This window comes from Chrysoperla carnea, chromosome 2 (genome assembly GCF_905475395.1).
Source record: "Chrysoperla carnea chromosome 2, inChrCarn1.1, whole genome shotgun sequence".
NCBI classification, from domain to species: domain Eukaryota; kingdom Metazoa; phylum Arthropoda; class Insecta; order Neuroptera; family Chrysopidae; genus Chrysoperla; species Chrysoperla carnea.
Window position 1 is genome coordinate 74,123,759 of NC_058338.1, and position 20,640 is coordinate 74,144,398.

Sequence of the window (20,640 nt, forward strand, 5' to 3'; positions counted from 1 at the left end):
GCATTTCTGGGTCACAAATAGTATGGAAAATAAAAAATTTTAATCAAATCATTAAAAAAACTTCATGTTTTTTTGTAATTTTTTCAAGTACCCGTACAAAAAATCACAACAAATTTTTTTTTTTCTAATTGGATTAAAACTTGGTATATGGAGTAATTTTGACCCCAATAATATAAAAACAGGGTTCATTTACAATCTTATATAATCGTTATAAGTAGTTTTTGAGATGTTACCTAAAATGCTATACGAAAGGCTTTTATTTCGAAGCCATTCTGATATCTCTTAAAATACTTTTTGAGTAGTTTAGCGTTTTACTTCTGAACTGGATTTACTTTTTCAAATTAAAGTCTAGTTATTGCGAAAATCACTAATGACGTCAAGCAGTCAATATGGCAGTAATAAGCAGGCTTAATCTATAAAAAAAATTAGCAAGGAATGACTTGAGTCGATTGTGCTATTCATGATTAGACAATTCATTTATAAACCTTCTACACACTCTCATAGTAGCGTGAAGTCGGGTGAGGCACGATAATGTGTATGTAATACTTGTGTTGTCTCGCCTTGCCTTGCTAGACTTCACTAAAAAAACGGTTTTTGTACCCGAATCAACCCCACATTCTTGTTTACTTTTGCAGTTTGAAAGTTCAAGATCAATTTCAATTTAGAGAACGTTATTTTGAACACTCTAGATCATTTAAATTACTCACCTCCTGTGTGTGTAGAGGTCTACTTTCTTTTCCGCATTTAAAACCGCAGCAGTGATTGCTTCACTTCGGTTAATTTTGGCGGCCATACTCGGTGAAATATCTCTGCGAGAGTGTAGGTCAGGGGATACTTTTATAGTTTTTAGTTCAATTGTGTATTCAACGGTTGCTGAAGCACACATTTTACCCATTACCCCAAACGATTTACCCATTATTGTGTGTACCTTAATATTTATAGTATAAGTGTACCTACAGACACCAATCGGATAAAATTATAATGAACAAGAGTCACAAGAATGTATTGTTTGTTCTTATTGTTGTGTGTATGCATGTATACGTATGTTTGTGAGATCGCTTTTAGATATTCTGTTGTGTTGTATCTGACATCAACAGTTTTGAATTTATTTATTACCGCTCTTTTTTTTATTTTCGGTTCAATATTATTATTGTAATCCCAGAGAGTAGAAGTTTCTTCAACCTGAAAAGGAAACTTAAATACAAAAAAAAACGGGGTCTCGGTTTAAAGTAGATATATGTATCCTATATAATATCGACAATAAATCGAAAAATATATAGAGTGAGTAAATAAATTAGAGTATTAAACAGTTTAAAAATTATATTCAAAGGCATAAATTTGGAATTCGTATGTGACGACTACAAAGTTTACTAAAAAATTGAAAAGTTTTAGTAAATTAAAACCTCACTGAAAATTTTTAGGGCGTCTTGAAAAACGCTCACGAATTTGTTTATAGGAAAACGTTGTTAAATTATGGATAGTCAATCAAAACGAGAATTGTGTAGATGGCTGATAAAGAAATAAAAAACAAGTATTCTTAACATTTCTAAGATTACTGCCCGTATGTTTCCCAGATGTGACATCGTTTCTATTATGTTTCCCTCTTTGTTTTTTTAAAACTTGATCTAGTACTTTCTAACTAAAATCTTCAACTGTACGTCAAGTAAAAATTTTTCAGCTGAAGTGATTAAAAAAGTTTAGTAATCATCCCGGTTACTAAAGATATTTCTTCGCTGGCAGGTATGAAGCTTTTAACGAACTAGATAAATAAATTATTACTGCAGCTGAAGTTATTTTACTTGACCCAATCTAAAAAGAAGCGGTTACTAAAGATATTTCTTCGCTGGCAGACATGAAGCTTTTAACGAACTAGATAAATAAATTATAACTGTAGCTGAAGTTATTTTACTTGACCCAATCTAAAAAGAAGCGGTATTAAAAGATGATCTTAAAAATTCAACATCATAAACGAGTTAAGTCATCGTTACCATTAATGAAATGTATATATATTCTTGATAAAATGCGTTCCTTCGAAAATAGCTAAACTAAATAGACCATTCTGTATAACTATTTCCAGAAATTATTTATCGAAATACTGCTTCCTGTATAGGCAGAATATCTACTGCTTTTGAAGAGTAACATTTAAAGAGTAAATTTTTTTATAATGTGTAAAGAGTGTTTCAATTAGAATTATACAACTGAATAAATTTAAAAATATTTTGTTTTTCTTTAACGCCATACCCAGCTTTGAATTCAATGGGAGAAGTGGTAAAAAAAGAAAATTTGTCGAATAGGTGTGTCAAAAATTTAATAATTTCAATACAATTTTGGCACAATGTAGCCCAAAATTAGACCTGGACATATGATCTTCTCATTTTATCTGGCATTTTGTAATCCTTTCGATAAACTTTTGAACACAAAGGTGAATATTTAAAAATTTGTTGTTTTTTCAAATTTTTCAAACTCAGAAGGTTCACATAAAAAAGAAATAATAAGGATTTAACTTACCTCATTTATGTGTTTGTATGTTTTTATGAGATCGACACTGAGCTTCCTGAGTGGTGCTGTAGATGGATCCCGAAAATGGTGTGGTATCCTTGCTTGCATTGCTTGTATATCCGAAGGTGTGCCACTACTACTACTACCGGCCGTCGCTGCAGCTGCCGCTGCGGCCGCCGCTGAGCCTTGCATTGATGCCGCAAGTTGTTCATCCGCAACAAGACGTCCGTATAACGGGACATGTCGTTGCCGACCACTTGTTCCACCACTACTTGTACTACTGTTACCACTCCCAGCACCCGCCACCACCGTCTCCACACTGCCGGATAGTGGTGCTGTCCCCGTGCTGGGCACTGTAAATAGAAACATAAAAGAATTAGTATAAATGTACCCTATATTTTATAAAAATGAAAGAATTATTAATATAATATACTCTAAAAATTACGTATTTTAGATTTTGTTACTTGAAGAGGAAGGGAGAATAATTTTCTTGCGATAGGGCAGTGAAAGGATTCAAGAAAACTGTAAATAATTGAATAAAATAAAATAAAAACAAGCCGTGGAATGTAACTGGCGCGACCCTTGAGATTGAACGATTAACTTCCCGGTATAAAAGAGTTTTAAAGAAATAAGAAATTAGACCGACTCGAAACGACTCGACCGAATGTTATGAAATTCTTTTCGAATCAAATTACCCATAATACGGTTCGATCGACATCTCAAAGAAGTCCGTATCAGTTTTTGTTCGCGTAATATCGATCAGGGAATAAAAGACCACAAACGTACGTACGTACGTACACACACATACATACTTATTCTCCAAATTGGTGTTAATGCTTGGTCTTGACCATGAAACTAGATATGTTGAAAATTTCGGTTTCAAAAAACGGACCCATTACAACAACTTTCCATATTGGAAAGTTAAAGTCAAACTAATTTATATTAAAAAAATATTATTTATGCAATTTCGTCTCTTATTTTCACAATTTCTAATACAACAAGCTTAATTACTTGTTATTTTTCAAAATTTTCAATTTGACATTTACTATACCATTTACATGTGAACAATTGATAATTAGTCACATTTTGAATAAAACGCGTGATTCATTGCAATTTATAAGATAAGCCCTGCCAATAGTCAAATTATATAAAAAAAAATTAAAAATTTAACCAATTAATTAATTGTATGGACAATTCATTACAATGTGCTTTTTAAATTATGAGCTTTTATTTAAACTCAGGTTTAAATTTCGGCTCTCTTTATGTCTTTTAACTCTCCAGGAATATTACTGTACAAGTCACTTCTAACAATTAATAGGAGATCGGATTAAATTTTTTATATCTCTCTCACTGGACATGCAGAAAAGTGAAGTTGGCTTTTGAAATCTGTACTAGTATGTAAGATATGAATGTTTAAAATTCCCTATTAAAAAAAGAGGAAGATACCCCCTAGTTATATCAAACGTGGGTATCGCTATAGAGATTACATACAAAACTTTGTTTTGCTTAAAGGAGATGGGAAACCTTTAAATAAAACCGTTGATTACTTAGAACTTCATCGTTTTTAAATCAATTTTAATTTCACTTTCAAAATCTTTCCTGATATAAAGTCTAGTTTTACATTTTTATGGGTAATATGGCCAATTCGACATCAGGATTATCCCCTATTTCCGGAGAGTTTTTGTATCATTGCAACAGTTGTAGTTCGCAATATGCAAATAATTATGATTTCGAGTGTTATAATCATGAATGTCATTTCTTAATAGACGGAATTATAGTGTTCATCAGACGGCAGAGGTAAAAGGTCTATCAAGAATAAAGAATGCACCGTGTATGTACGAAGATTATCTTTTCACAAATTTTATCATCTTATTATACAAAAATCGCTCTCACTTGTACTTCAAAAAATAATTTTTGTAATTAAAAACTTCAATCATTCATATATTTTTTTACAGCATTGTTTGTTTTTATTCTTTTTCTACAAACAGCTTAAACAAACAATAATTATTCTACTACTTCTTAAGTGAAGTGATTCTACATAGTTATTCTTCTCTTTTTCAAATTTTGGTAATTATTTCTGTTTTTTTTTTTTTTTTTTTTTTTTTTTGCAAAGAACTGTCATTAAATTTTAAGAATGATAAAATGCTTATGTAGAAAATACACAGAAAAGAAAAGTCAATTACATTCTGGAAAATGATGTCACAATGTCATGTTATAAAAAATGTTTCTCATCAATTATGAACGTTAAATAGATGTGTATATAATTTCGTGAAAAGCAGTGAAATATTCAAATTTCATGTAATTTATGTTACAAGAAAAGTTGATTGTTGGTAAGAGTTGACTCTTCCTAGGCAGAGTAAAATCTTACTATATACGTCAGTTAGAGTAGATTCAAAATAAGTAAACACACTTTTCCTAGGAAGAGTTAACTATGCCTGCTATGGATTAGTAAAAGTTGTTTCACTGGAAAGTTCGAAAGAGACATATTTTGTGTTTTGATTGCGCGTTTGTTTTGATTGATATCTTGTTTGTTCAAAGTTGAAATGTCACTGAAAATGTAACATTTTGAGCAAAAATTTCCAAGAATGTGGGGTCCTGGTCAAGGAATTAAGCACATAAGTGATATCTAGCGAAAAACTGACATCACAGCTGAAAAGAATGACCCAAAATTATTGTGTTTCAAAACAAATGACGTCATAAGAATCCAAAAAATTTACTCTTCTCTATCAGACGCAGTATATAGTTGAAATGTGACCTTCACATGACAATTATCGTAACATTTTTGCTAATTATTTTGTATATATGAAACTATTGCTTTTTGTATAATTTTTTTTTTTCATTAAGTATTTTTAATGTTTTTATATTGACGGTGTTATGTTGCGTCTCGAATACAACGAAAATTATTAGATATGACCTAGAAAATACATAATAGTATATGTATATTGTGTGTGACGTCATTATCATATTCTATGAACAAATAATAATAATATTCAAGTAAGTAAAAATTTATAGGTTCTAAGAAAAATATAAAATTATTTAAATACCATTATATAATATATCATGATTTATATGAATGTAAAGTATGACGGTTGAGGAATGAATGTCAATCATTGGCATGCGAATCTTGCCAATTTGATTTTCAGTTTATTAGTTATAGTCAATCTTTTCCTAGCTCGGAAAAATATTAACAATTTTAATTTTTAATTATTTATTAATTTTTATTAAACTAATGAAAAAAAAAATCCTAAAATTCATTCGAGTTCCTGAAGTGCCGTCAAACTGACTGAATTTTACTCAAAAATGTGAATTAAATAAAAATTAATTGGTTGATACTTTGCACTTATTTGGTAGCTTATTATAGTGGTAGAAGTGTAGTATAAACGGGGAAATAAAGTTATTTGTTATGAATAGGAATGAAATTGTACAATAATATATGTAGCTCATGCATCAAAATAACACTAGAATTTATAAAGCTATTTTTTTTAAATGACTTTAAAAAAATAAATTTAGTCTATGATATTTCACTTTGCCGTCTATGAGCATCATTTTGAACCATAAATTAAAGATTTCTGTAAAAATGGTGAACGAGATACAATTCATGGTCATCTGATCTGATATACTCAATGAATCAAGACTTTATAACATTTAAAATATTTTAAATCTGAACATATGTTTTACCTGTGAAAAACAATCTTTATCCCTATTCCGAGTATTATGGAAGGGGGATAAATGAGAGCAAGAGAGGTGGAAACTACATAGTGGTGGTGTTTCCTTTTAAGCCCAGCGAAGCAAGCGGGTATTAAGCTAGTACTTTATAAAGTACCAACACGCCATGTGAACTCTTGGAGACAAAATATTTATATTCCTCAAACAAGCGGTACTAAAAATATCGTCAGCTAGGAAATGGATAAAATTCATTATTTGATTATGGTCTTTGTTTCTGTTGCCACACTACTCAGATTGTATTACCAATAAATTTTTAGAGGCACTGATTTTAAAACATGCTATTATTTATTGCATTACAATTCGATGAAATGTGAAAATTATTTTTTAATTTAAAAGTTGAAGTATGTTGAGGTAATTTATAGTATTATGATATTCGAAAACCAAAACTGTATATTTCTCGAAATATTTTGTACAAAACTTAGACTATTGATGGATTTTCATAAAGTTTCGAATGATAATGATAGCGTCATGTTTGGTTGCACCAAACGTTGACTTAACATGTTATTCCACAGGCTTCGATCGCATGCCGTGGGGATTATTTTTTCTAATACCAAAATTCATTTTTCGATACTTTTGTAAAAATAATTATTTTGATACTGATGTTTTTCTTTTAAATAAAAGTCTATTTTAAACTTGACCAACAGCATTTGAAACAATAGCTGTAAAAGCGGAGTCTCCAAAAAACTATTCAGGGTCTCATCTCTAAGAAACGAAATCATTCTTAAAAGACCAATTTTTAAATGGATATCTAAATCATATCAATTTTCTGATAAATTAAACATGTTTTTTAGGATAAAAATGTCAAAAGCTAAAAACATTTATAATAAAAAACAATTCAAGAAAATTATGTACATTTTTAATGGTGCGCAATATACATAAATCCCTGGAAAATGATAGAAAAATCTAGGTTTAATAATTGGGAGAGCAATAATAGTTGTAACAGAATAAAAAAAATTATGAAAAACGTGTTCAATAAATATTTTATAGCAGTCTCAAGTTAATAGCAATTTAAAAAAAAAAATTGTATATAAAAATTATGATTATTTGTGATGTATCATATATTCAAAAGAGCACCAGATAGAAACGTACGTACAGTATGAGTAAATGATCAGCAATTAATGCCGAAATTTCCAACGGTTTAAGTTTACTTACAAAATTAAAACTTTAAGAAAATTGCGCAGGCTAAGTCGTTTTGTAGGAATACCTCTTCAAAGCAGACAACCTTAGTGAGTATAGCCTCGCCGTTGACAAGAGTTTCTTTCATTCGTATATATCGAAAGATTCATAGGTTTCGTCTTTTGTTGTCCGGCTGGAATTTCAAGCAGACAAGTATTTAGCAACCAGCAATTATAAGTAACGGGAGGTGCTATAATCGTGTTATTGGAAAGGGTTACAATCATACAAATCGAAGTCAACCTTTGTAGCTCAGTTGGCTAAGGCGTAGCCATTACCGTTCACGGTAGGCCTAGGGTAGAGGGTTCGATTCCCGCCGTCACAACAAAAATTATTTTAATTAATAAACTATTATTTAATTAATAATAGTTGTGATGGGCTGGTGTAGTGCATGGTATATGCATGAAGGAGGTGCACTCGGCCTGTAAAATTAATTGAGGAGCTGATAAATGAAATTATCAGCGGAAAGGCGGTAAACATACATATGGTATCACAATGGGCTCTATAGCCTAAATGTGTCCTTCGTGGACAGCCAATATAACCTAACCTAACCTATACACACCGAAAGAATCGCAGGATTATGTTTTTCTTGTCCCAGAGCAATTTTACTTTAAAACATTTGCATTTGAGATGCATTTTATAGATTCACTTCTGTAGAATGAAAAAAACAAGTGAAAACAAACAATTGACTGAGATAATTGTTGAAGTACCATGTATAGACAGTGTTGGGTACGCAATCATTTGCTTTTTTTACGTCATGTAAGTAAAGAAAGATAGTCGCTCTTTCGTCCTGAGCACAATCAGAAATGGACAATGAGGTGATTAACCACCTATACCAAAATTTTATTTAGTTACAAACTTGGGACTAAGCTTAGTATATCTTGATATATTTCATATATACATGGCATAAAAATTACGATTTCTGTAAAGGCAAAAGACTACCATTTGTTTGGATACAATTCTTGTAGCACACTGTAAGCCTCCTATATCATAATATATAATACCTACGATATTTTTTTTATGAGAACAACACAGTTTCGTTGTTCATATTTTCAATGATGAAAACAATTTTCAAGATAATCTTGTATGGTTTTTCTTTTGAAGAGTAATAAAAGCATCACAGGCATATAAAAAAAGAAAACTAAAGTTATTGTTGAGCACGTCATAAAATAATCGGTGAATTTTCTTTTTTCTGATATTTTAAATTGAAGTAAATGTAGTGAATGAACGAAGGTAAATTGGTTTGATTCTTGCAATAGTTAGCAACTATTTACCTACCATTTTCTCCTATTTAGAAGAGAAGATATTTGGTAAAATGGATATCTTTAAACGTTTTATAACTTTTATTCAAAACTTGCGTTACCAATTTATTTAATTTTCATTTAAATATTTATTTTCTTGTACAAATTTAAGACATCGTAATCGCTGTTGACTTTTAAACGGAAATATTTATTCGACCATCTGTGAATCCGTTAATAAATTGTTTTTGAATTTTTAACGGGTTTATTTATTTGACCATCTGTGAATCCGCTTTACCTTCTACGTCTCGAAGTACCAGTTTCATCTGACAAACTCAAAAAATATAATGTTTGCATTTAAAACTGTTAATAAGATTTAAAGTTGTGCTCCACAACCCCCTTCCTCCTCTATGCATGTGAAATAGAAAAATTTCGATTTTACAAGGGATACAAAGAATTTATTACGGGACTATTTCTTTTACAATTGTTTTAAACTATGTTATGTTTGCTATTTTCTGATTAAAATAATGCAATTCCGGACTTACCACCAGATTTGCTGATCTTGAATCTAATCAGAAGATAAACGATAAAACATTAATTTTTTAAACGTATCTATTATCTTTCCGTCTAAACTATACTTTACTTGTAAATAATTTTTTTAATTTTATCTTTGAATCTTCAAATTAAATATAATAATTACATAAATTAAAAATTGATTTTGTCTATAAAATTTTTAATTACAGCAGAAAAAGCGAAACATTTTTATAATGAACCGTTAAAGTCGATTAAGTTTTTTTTTCTTTTTTAGAAAACTAAAGTAAATGACTCGTTTCATCAAAGTATTTATTTTATTGATGTGTTATTTAAAATTTTTAATAATACACTCATTCAAAAATAAATAAATTTAGTATACGTATTAATTATTTTTTAATGATACGTCAGAAATAAACAATACAAGACAAGTGTTGTGGGACATTCGGTAGGAACTATGTTCTTTTCACTATTATTTATATATATTTTTTAAAATAAAACATCCGCCTGGGTACCATAACCACAAGACCACGGCGTCATTTAGAATACTATGAAAATTTCAAAAAATTCGATTGGTCGGCAAAAAGTGTCGGTGCCGGGAATTTTTTCCTACATCTATCGTGGATTAACCAAAAATTACAATAGCTTCTTAAAGTAGTTCGGTTAGTAGTTATATTCATTGAATTTAAATCATAAATTAAAGTTATGAATAAAATTAATGTTATGAATAAAAATAATATTTGTATCACGTAAGTGTTTTTTAAAGTTTTAAAAATATCTTAATAGATAAAATTAAAAATTTATGCGTCATTTTGATTAGTTAAATAAACAGAATCTGTCATTAATTTTCTTCATAAAGAAAATTTTTTTAAACTCAACTACCAATAAATTTTTGTTCAATTAACATTAATGTGAGTTATTCCATAAGTAAAGGTACTATGTTAAAAATCACAATTTTAAATTGAAATAATTCTCAATTTTGCCCACCAAAACTGTGTTTATTATGATCAATATTATTAGATTTTGAGACTTAGATTATTGAGTTTGTCTGTCTGTCTGTCTGTCTGCCTGTCTGTCGTCTGTTCGTTTGTCATCACGATTACTCATAAAGGAAAAGAGATATAAAGCTGATATTTTTAAAGCGTGCTGAGGACGTAAAAAGTGAGGTCGAGTTCATAAAAAAGGAACATATGTCAATTTTGTCTTAGGTCCGTAGGACCCATCTTGTAATCTTGTAAACTGTTAGAGATAGAACAAAAGTTTGAAACAGATTTTCCTAAACATCACTGTTTACCCGTGAGAGCAAAAATTATGCGCAAATTATATAGTATGTATTATATGGGAACATCAGTTATGTATGTGTGACATGTATGGTATTATGTAATGTGGCAGAGTAATCAACACTGTCTATACATGGTATTTCAACAATTAACTCAGTTAATTGTTTGATTATACTTGGCTATTATTAATATTTGTAAAACAAAATTCAATTCATGACCGTTACACACTAAAATATATTGAAAGCATAATAATATTACTTGTTTTAACAACAGCACAAGTATTACGTATTGAATAGCATATATATTAGTGCTTACGTTTTTCCATACACTGACCTTCAATATTCAAATCAAATATTTACTTAGGGAGTCATCGGTTGAGGACACATGAATTTGTATTATTTTATTATTTTATATATGCGATGCAAGCTCGTAGACGTTTCATTTTATTAAAATAGTGTAGTCGCCTGTGTAGTGAAGTTTCGTTGATTTTTTTTTTTTCAAATGGATGAAATTACTTTAACTGAGGGGTTATTTTGTGCGATAATCACGAATTTTTGTGTCATTTTGCTTTCCGACTCGAAGAAAAAAATGTATAACCATTTCAACCGTTTTTTTAGATGATTTTTGTCGAATAGGAATTTTTGTCCGGCGCCAACGTCAACTATTTCCGTAAAATTAAGTTTTTAGGCCGAAAAATGCAGTTATTGAAAAACATTAAAAAAAGATCTAACAGATTTAGGTCAATATAATCTAAAAATCATATCATCATATTTTTTGTTGTTTTAGTCAATACTCTTACTTCTGAATCAACTTTATAAAATTCGGGACTCGAAAAAGTGGTAATATTTGAGGTTAGGATTTTCTTGGGTTGGTCAAATTTTACAAGTTGTAAAAGTAGGGCACTTTTTGCCTCCGGCAGATTTATTTTATGAAGATATTGAAAAAAAATGGGTTTTGGGCCTGCCTTGAGCTCAATTTTGGTCCTAAAAAATTACAAAATGGGAGATAAAATTGGACACACTTAGTCTAAATTCAAATCTCCTTTACCGTCAAATCTAAATAAAAATATAAAACATTGATACAAGGATTTTAAGGTAGTTTGACGTGCATGTTCTACAAAGTATTAAGATAATGTTTCAGGGGTGCCCGTGGCATGAGGTTAAAATGATAATTTATCTCATTTTGCATCTTCTCCAATTACCATTCTGATAAATCATTAATGGAATTGTGATCGAACGCTCCAGGGATTATATCCAACTATATTATCTCTCACCTACGGAGTTCCAACAAATCGGATCAGAATAACACGGCGATTTACATACCAGAATTATTGACATAAAATGAAGTAACATTTTATTAAAAATTTACTTTGTTTAATAATATGAGTGTCGCAAGTAAATCTTCCCACCTTCTAAATGAGATTGTAGATTTACTACAATTTATTGCTTAATTTTCATTAAATTTTATATGAAAGCTCTTATTACATCGAAATTTCAATCCACAGCACCCGAACTAAATTTTAAGTATTGTGCAATCGTGAGTGTGTGTATTGGAGAAGTAGTATAGTGGGAGGGGAGAAGAATACTTTTCAATAAGTTTTGTAATCAATATAAACATTTACAACGCAGTTTAAAACACAAAGAAAATTTTAAGTTTTTAGTACCTATGTGGTTTATATTAAAAGTTAAGATTATAAATAAAGTGCGACAAATATACCGTATTCATACACAAACTAACACATACGTAGTTAAATGCATTACCAAGGTAATTGGGTCATTTTATACAATTGCAAGGTCATTTTATTGTAATACCGTTACAGGTATAATTGTTCTATAGACTACAGGATAGAGCGGCGCTTAAAAGTAAAAAACACCGCTTTATAGCCTCCACCTCTCTCGTTCTCACTTTTCCCCCTTCCACAACAAGAGATTGTTTGAAACAGGTAAAATATATGCATAGTTTTCAATTTTTAAAATTGTAAAATAGTCATAATTCATTGAGTATATCAGAAAAGATGGCCCGGAATTGTTTGACATTTACTATTTTAGATTTTTACAGAAATCTTTAATTTATAGTTCAAAATGATGACTCTAGATGGAGCAGTAAAATGTCAGATTAAATTTAATTATTTTTTTAATATATCTTTATAAATTATAGCTCATGTGTTATTCTGATGTATGAGCTACGTTATTGTTCAGTTTCATTCAAATTCATTCATTAGTTTTTGCGTAAAAGCGTAACAAACAAACAAACATCCTTACTTTCACATTTATAATATATAGGCATATTTGGACAGTTCATGATAATAAAGTGTTGCTTTGCTACCAAGTCACAAAAATCAGGGCACACTTCAATTTCATTAGGTTTAACAAGCCAAAAAATTGGTTCTTTCTGGAGTCAAATGCGACCAGAAAGTGCGTACTTTCGGCTAGGGGATACAAAAAAACTATTTTCTTAAGGGGTCAATGACGTATACGACAGATATATATAGCATTAGAAATATTACAGTATTGAATAGAGCTATCCACCAGAAGTATTGTGCATTGACTCGTTCGCCATAATTATTGCTAACATTATTATTCCCTCACTACAGTGTACAGTATGGCGTTCACCCCGATGCAGTATGCCGTTCACATCAATACTGAACTAGTGATATTCACAAAAAATTTTCTCTGTGTCACAAAATGTATAATAAGTGTTTTGTCATTCTAAGTGATATAGCTATAACATATCATATAGTAATATCACTTAGAATGGTAAAACAGGTGCACATTTTGTGATGCAGAGATACTTACTGTTTAGAATTAATAAGAAAACATCCTCGTTTTCATACTTTGAGCTAACATACATCCCTCTTAAACTTTGCGACTGTAGTAATAGATAAATGTTTATGTCAACCAGACTCAAAGCATTTTTTCACATCCAAAAAAAGGATGGGTGTGTAACCTGAACACTTTTCAACTTGTATTGTACCCTTAAGAAAATCAAAGAAAAAAATTTTCTGAACTCGTGTGCTGCTACGTGCTGCGCTAGTGTAAATATTGATAACAAAAATATTGCTTTTGATAAAGAGATGACTGTACTGTATTTATTATATAACTGTACATGATTATTGGTAATCATAAATTTTATCAATTTGATAACAAATTTCAAAAAATTTTCTCTTTATCGCAAAATTTGTATTAGTATATTTTGGAGCGAAAAAATTATTTTATGTTGATACAATAATTTTATGTAATACAACAATTTAAAATTTTTTTTCTGCATGGTGCTCGTACATCCTTAGAAGAAACAATAATTTTAGAATTTATTGCAAACACATAAATATAAATATATTTATTATTTTCATTATAGCAAATAATAATATGATGATTTATTTCAAAGTTTTAAACATATAAATAATTATGCAAGAAAATGAATAGATAGAAATATAATTGTTATAATTATGATTATTATATAACAAATTTTTGTCATAAAAAATAATAATTTTTATAAAATTTAATTTCTTGTTATACATAATATAAATATTATTAAATGTCCTTCAAATCAGACATTATGTACATTTATATATTGTATGTAGTCCAAGCAAATTAGATATTTGATTACTTCTTCTTAAACGTTTCTCAACGTAAAGTTGTAGGTTTTTTAATTTTAAAATTAATTTCAAAATGTCAGTAAAACCCTTAAATACTATAAATTTTGTACATACAGAGAATTTTTTATTCAAAAAGTTTTTAAATATTTGCATTTTTTTTACACAAATATGTTAAAGACAGTCTTAAAATATTCAAAGTTACTCTAAGTTTTACCTCGACCGCGGCGAAGGTTAAGTGTTTGACCGGTATTTATGGATGTTCATCTGTTTCTACCTAACTTCTTAACTGCTAATCATAATTTGACAAATGTGGTATCGTTGAAAGTTTCTTGATCGTCCGCTGGTTAAAGGTTATGTGACATCACATTAAATTATATATCAAACAATGACATGACAAAAAGTCAACAAATTTTGATTTAATGACATTTAATGACACCGTCTTAGGTATTAGAATAACAGGGTGTCAGTAGCATATTTTTCAAAAATATATATTTTTTTATACTTTATCACGCAAGTATAGCCCCAAAATAGTTTAAAAGTTTTTTTTATTTTTGCCTGTTTTCTGCTAGATTCTAAACTACTTATCATAATCTGACAAATTAGGTATCGTTGAAAGCGTCCTGATTGTCCGTTGGCTATAGACAAGAGACGTCACATTAAATTGAATATGGTGCCATCTAGAAGACATAAAGTTTTGTACTAACAAGTTAATGGTACCGTATTCGGTATCAAATGAAAGGGTACAATGAGCACTTTTCAAAAATATATAATGTTATACTTTATCACAAAATTATAGCCTTAAAATAGTTTAAATAAAATAAAGTTCAAAAACTAAAACCTCGCCGTCTATAAAATCACGATCTTAAAAATGAAAACAAGAAAATATTTTCAATCTTAGAGGTCACTGGAATGTAATGACGATTTTACTTATCATAACAATTTCAGATGAAAATATTTTTTTGTTGAACTTTATTTTATTAGAAAAAAGTATAAGTTTCAAAAAGATATTAATAAATCATTAATCAATTTACAACTTAACATTGAGAAAAAGCTTGTTTCAGAACTTGTAAATTTGCTTGGACTAACATTTAAGATATTATATTTATGAAAATTATAATAAAGATAATTGTTAACATACAAGTTGTTAAAAAAATATACTTTCAAAAATGAAAAGTTTATTAATTTTGAAAGTAGTCTTCTATTCAAGTGTGGTACCAATTAGGTGAAATAAAAACAATTTCCTCCTCCACAAATTCCGAAACATAGCCATTTTATTATGTTTTATCATACAAAAGGGGAGTTAAAAAAAATCTTTTATTACCTACGTACCATGTCAGAGTAAGCAATACTCAAGAGTTATTGCTTACTTAGATTAAAATGGCTAATCTTAAGTTTTTATTTTCATTAAAAATGATATTTACCCGACTGTATGGATTGGTGGCAGAAAAATTCCTATTTTCTTTTACATGACCTTGAAAGAATTATTATACTTATTACAGAAGAATGGATAATGAACACAACGATTTATGTATTCTGTTACATAGGTCGTAAGTGATTGTAAATCGTAGAAGATATTATATAATTGTTTAATTAAAATATTATTACCTATTGATAAAATATAAAAACGACTTATTTTCTTACGTAAGTATACAGACCAATTTACAGTGTGTAACAGGAAGTTACACGTTACCATTTTAGGTATTTGTGATTTCTCGCAAAAATAAATAAACAAATAAATTCATTTGAACAAATAGAAACAAAGAAAGATAGCCTCTAGATATCCGGTCTAGGACGGTACCAACTACTGTTCTAAGTGAGTGACTCCAATTATGAGTAACCTCTTCGAACCTTTATTGCATTTGTATGTTTGTGTATACAGAACCCACAAGGTTAAGTTAGGTTATATTATACGAAGGACATACTTAGGCTATAGAACCCATTGTGATACCATATATGTTTTTTACCACCTTTCCGCTGATAATTTCATTTATCAGCTCGTCAATTTCAGAGGCTGCACTTCCTTCATTCATATACCCAACACTACACCAGCCCATCACAACTATTAATTAAATTAATTTCGTTGCGACGGCGGGAATCGAACCCGCTACCCTATGCATAACGCTAACGGTATTGGTTAGCCTTAACCAACTTAGCTAACAGGGCGACCAGAAACCCCCCCCCCCACAAACATATCACACATTTTTATTATGAAACCAAATTTTTATATTTGCTTCAAGATTTTATGTTATACTTTATATAAGTTACAGATCCTCACTATAAGTTACAGGATATTTTTATTAACTTTTGCAATCTCAACACATTTTAGCACTTATTAACCCGAGTTCGAATCCAGGCTGATTGTAATATTATTTTTTGAACACGACTTATTTATAAGGTAGTGCGTTTTATTTATCGAGGAGTACATATGACAAAAAACACCATAAGATAAAAACGAATAAAATTTCAATTCAATTTTTATATTCGACAAACAACATCTATTTAGAAGGTACAAAGGAAAAAATAATAAAAAGGTTATAATCATAAAAATAACAATTTTCCACACCCACAAATTCATTTTACCTAGCAAACACTATTATATAATATTTTTATAATTTATGATAACATTGAATTAAGAATCAACATTATAATAAACCTCGAAAATCATAAAAGGGGAACAAACACGCTGTCTATCAAGGTAATATAGCATTGCGAAAATATCTTTAAATATATTTAACATTCGAAGTATGTCGTTCTATCATTTTGAATGCCTTAGGTCTTATGAAAAATAATAATACTTTGATACTGAAAAAAAAAAAAACAGAAAATAATAATAACAATAAAAATAATAAAATATAATCCTATGCCTAAACTTGAGTCAAAAGTGCCTAGTTTAATGGATTGTGGGTGGGATGATATTATATAAAATATGATATTGTTTGGGAACAAAAAAATTGGGCATGCAGCAACTGCGTAAACTAAGTGAAATCGTTCTTAACAATATTTAAAAAAATATATATTATAACAATCCCGTTCGTGTGAGTGTGAGACTTTCCAGAAAATGAAAAGAAATTAAACATGTTTTTATTTTATCTCTCCACAACTGATGAAAATAATTGCCTTAAGCATGTATGGAATTCCCAGCTCAATACCCAGTAATGGTAGTCCAATATAGTTATCATTTCAACAAGGCCAATACCAAGACCAAGCAACCAAGAACCAAGGCTAAGACCAAGACCCAACTCTGCAAAACCAAGATTTTTACCAAAATTATTGAAAAATGAAAATTATTAAAAACAATTTATAACTTCCTCGATAGTTTTCAATGGGCTTTTTTATTATACCTGAGTAAAATTTTCTTTCGCAGTTTAAGTAAAACCATGGATAAAAAAAATAATTTTCGATTATCGGCTTTGCATTTCATTTCACTATTAATGATACAAAAACCGTAGCAATTCTCTTGTAGATAAAATTCTCTAAAAAAAATGTGTAGTAGATGAGTAAAAAGCGTGAAAAATAACAAGAGAAATATTAAGGAACAAAAGAAGATGCAATTAGTTAGAAGTAAAAAGTAGATTTATGCGTCTACACTACCTCTTCTGGTTAGCAGTAATAGTCAGTAGTTTCGTGTGTATGTTTTAAGTACTTGTAAATAAATATATTTATATAGTTGATTTACTTAAATAATGCGTATTACGACAGATAAAAATGTTTTTGAAGTAATCATACAATTATTATAATTATACCTATTCCAACTAATGTTCTTAATTCTATGATGTATGTTTGATTTTATTTTCTAGATTTTTATCCAAAACACGTAAAATTTTATATTATTGTTTATTGTATAATTACGTGTCTGTATTTTATCAAACCAACTTAATGTATGTCGACAAAATGTCTTAAAACAATTTAACGTGAACGCCACACAACCTCCATATACGTAAAACGTTCATTTCAAATATTCTTTACTAAAAAAATAGCTTTATTAAAAAAATAGCTCGAGTTTATACGAAGTGTCCAAAAACAATCGCATCAGAAGAAAAATAATGCAGTAGGGATAATCGAGACTCTATATAAAAACCAGAGGCGTTCCGATTACTGGGATTCATTAATAAAGCATTGCAAAAACGGCATTGAAATATATGTATTTTAAGCGAGACTGTACACACAGAATTAAACAAGATTTAAACAAAACCATAACAATGTTTTTATAATCATAATCAATCAGATATATACAAATTAGCAATAACTTTTTTTTTACCGATTGGTAGAGAGTAGTTTCTTATTATCGAGTGTTCCCATTTTCAAAACTCTTCTGTATAGAGGACAAAATTGTTTGAAGTTGCAGTTTTTGGATCCGATTTCTATTTAAGAGGATATACATCGAATGTAATTTAAACTTTTTTTTTAAACTGTAAAAAGTAATATTTAATACAATGTATTTTCTAAGCATTCTTTCTCTAAATACAAAATACAATATACAAAATTTAAATTTCGACGAAAATTTTCAAATTTTGAACATTAATTAAACGTATATAACATTATAAATAATAGAGAGAAAATGAGACTAAATTTTTATAAAATTTAGTTTTTACATCTTTGCTTATTATAAAACTTTTAAATTGATTAATCGCGTAATTGACAAAAATAAAAACGATAACTAATGAAGAAGATCTATCGTTAATATAACTTCGAATTCAAAGACGGAAAAGTAGATCTCAAACAGACGCAATGAAATAAAAACTGAAAAATTAAATCAATAAAATAAAAACTAAATAAATAAATAAAACTTATAATTTTAAGTTTTAAATCAAAAATTTCAAATCCATCTTTTTAGAACTTCCGTAGGCTAACCAATATTAAGCTACACAATTATTTCTGTCTTCTTTCTTCAAGTGAAGAGCTTGATAAAAAAAAGTGTACGACATCGATCGACACGGTGCCCGCTTTTCATACGAAAGGTCGTATGTAATATAATATAACTTCTGGTTAATATTCCAAAGATGGCATGTTACATAATTTGATTTGGATTTTCACATTTACGATATTTGTATACTAATAATTAATAATTAAAATGTAATTATCATAACTTGAAGAAAAATATTAAATACAATTTTATTATCATCCCTTTATTGTGATTGCTAATGAATAAAAAAGAGTTTATAACTAAGGTAACATAATTGCTACCGGGTGCCCCACGACACCTCTGCTACTTTTTATTTATCATGACATCGTATGCTGACGATCACTTGTTTTACATGAGTGATTTAATTCTTTCATTATGGCCATACGGCGTATAATGTGTTTCGTTTCGAGCATATAAGTATTTCTTAAGAAAATCGACTACTTAAGTTTATTGTCTAAATTTATATAGTTGCTACCACTCCAGTATTATACATATATATTTTATATGTTTCTTATGGTCTATAAAAGCAATCCAAAGCGACAACTCCACGCAATAACATATCATTTGAATGTGTTTAATTAAACCGGGGGCGGTAATATCGTCTTCATATATACATTCATACCAGCACATTATTTATATACAAACAACACAATCCCTTAGCCCATTATTTTCAACCCTATTTTATCTTAACACTTTCATCATTCAAACTGTAATTATATGTGTGTGTATGGCAATACAAGATACGAAATATTTTAGGTGAATTGTAACTAAATTAATTTGTAAGTACTGATTTTATTGGAGTCTAATTGATCAATTCAATTAAAATATTTAAGCCCTGATTTGAAAAAACCTTATAAAATTTGATGTACCTGTAGGAACTTGAAAAGAGTGTAATTGATGTTCGAAGTCCACTTTCTGAGGGCATTGAACTAATTGATCTTGAATAAGATCAATAAGAAATAAGAATCACCAGATCTTTGATCTAATTGATCTTGAATAAGATCAATAAGAAATAAGAATAACCAGGTCGTTCAATATCTTTTTGCAATAAATCCAAAATTCTTGTCTATAGGCAATTTTTTTTGCAGATATCATTTCAAATATATGTACTATAAACAAGTGAAAACAAAAGATTGCCTGAGTTAATTGTAGAAATAACATGCATAGACAGTGTTAATTACTCTACCACATTACACAAACATACATATCACACATACAAAAGTAATATAAATAATATTTACCATATTAGTACATACTATACAATTTACGCCTAATTTGCGCCCTCACGGGTAAAGAGTAATGTTTACGAAAAAATATGTCAAACAAAAGTTGTTTTGTTTTTTATGAAGAACATTTTTTACATTTAAACTTTTATTCTATCTCTAATAAGGTTTACAAAATGGATCCTACGGACCCAAGACCCAATTGCCCTATGTTGCCCATTTACGAACTCGACCTCACTTTTTATGTCCTGAGTACGCTGTAAAAATTTAAGCTTGATATCTCTTTTCGTTTTTGAGTTATCGTGTTGACAGACGGACGGACGGACGGACAACCGTCCGAACCGTCGTCTTCATAAAATAAATGAATTAGTCCGTTTCAGTAACTAAGGTTTGAACTCAACTGAAATTTTTATAGCGTACTCAGCACGTAAAAATTTAGTTTCAGTAAATGGGCAACATGGGCCTATTGAAT

The 20,640-nt window shown here is 29.2% G+C and overlaps 1 protein-coding gene across 2 annotated transcripts in view; it reads right to left on the reverse strand.

Moving 5' to 3' along the window:
- Window positions 1-20,640, reverse strand: part of LOC123293593 (serine/threonine-protein kinase minibrain) — a 619,645-nt gene that overhangs the window by 86,778 nt on the left and 512,227 nt on the right. For both annotated transcript variants that reach the window (XM_044874463.1, XM_044874464.1), the window contains exon 2: window positions 2,509-2,852. In XM_044874463.1, the coding sequence (XP_044730398.1) occupies window positions 2,509-2,852 (344 nt within the window). The remainder of the gene's footprint in view (window positions 1-2,508; window positions 2,853-20,640) is intronic.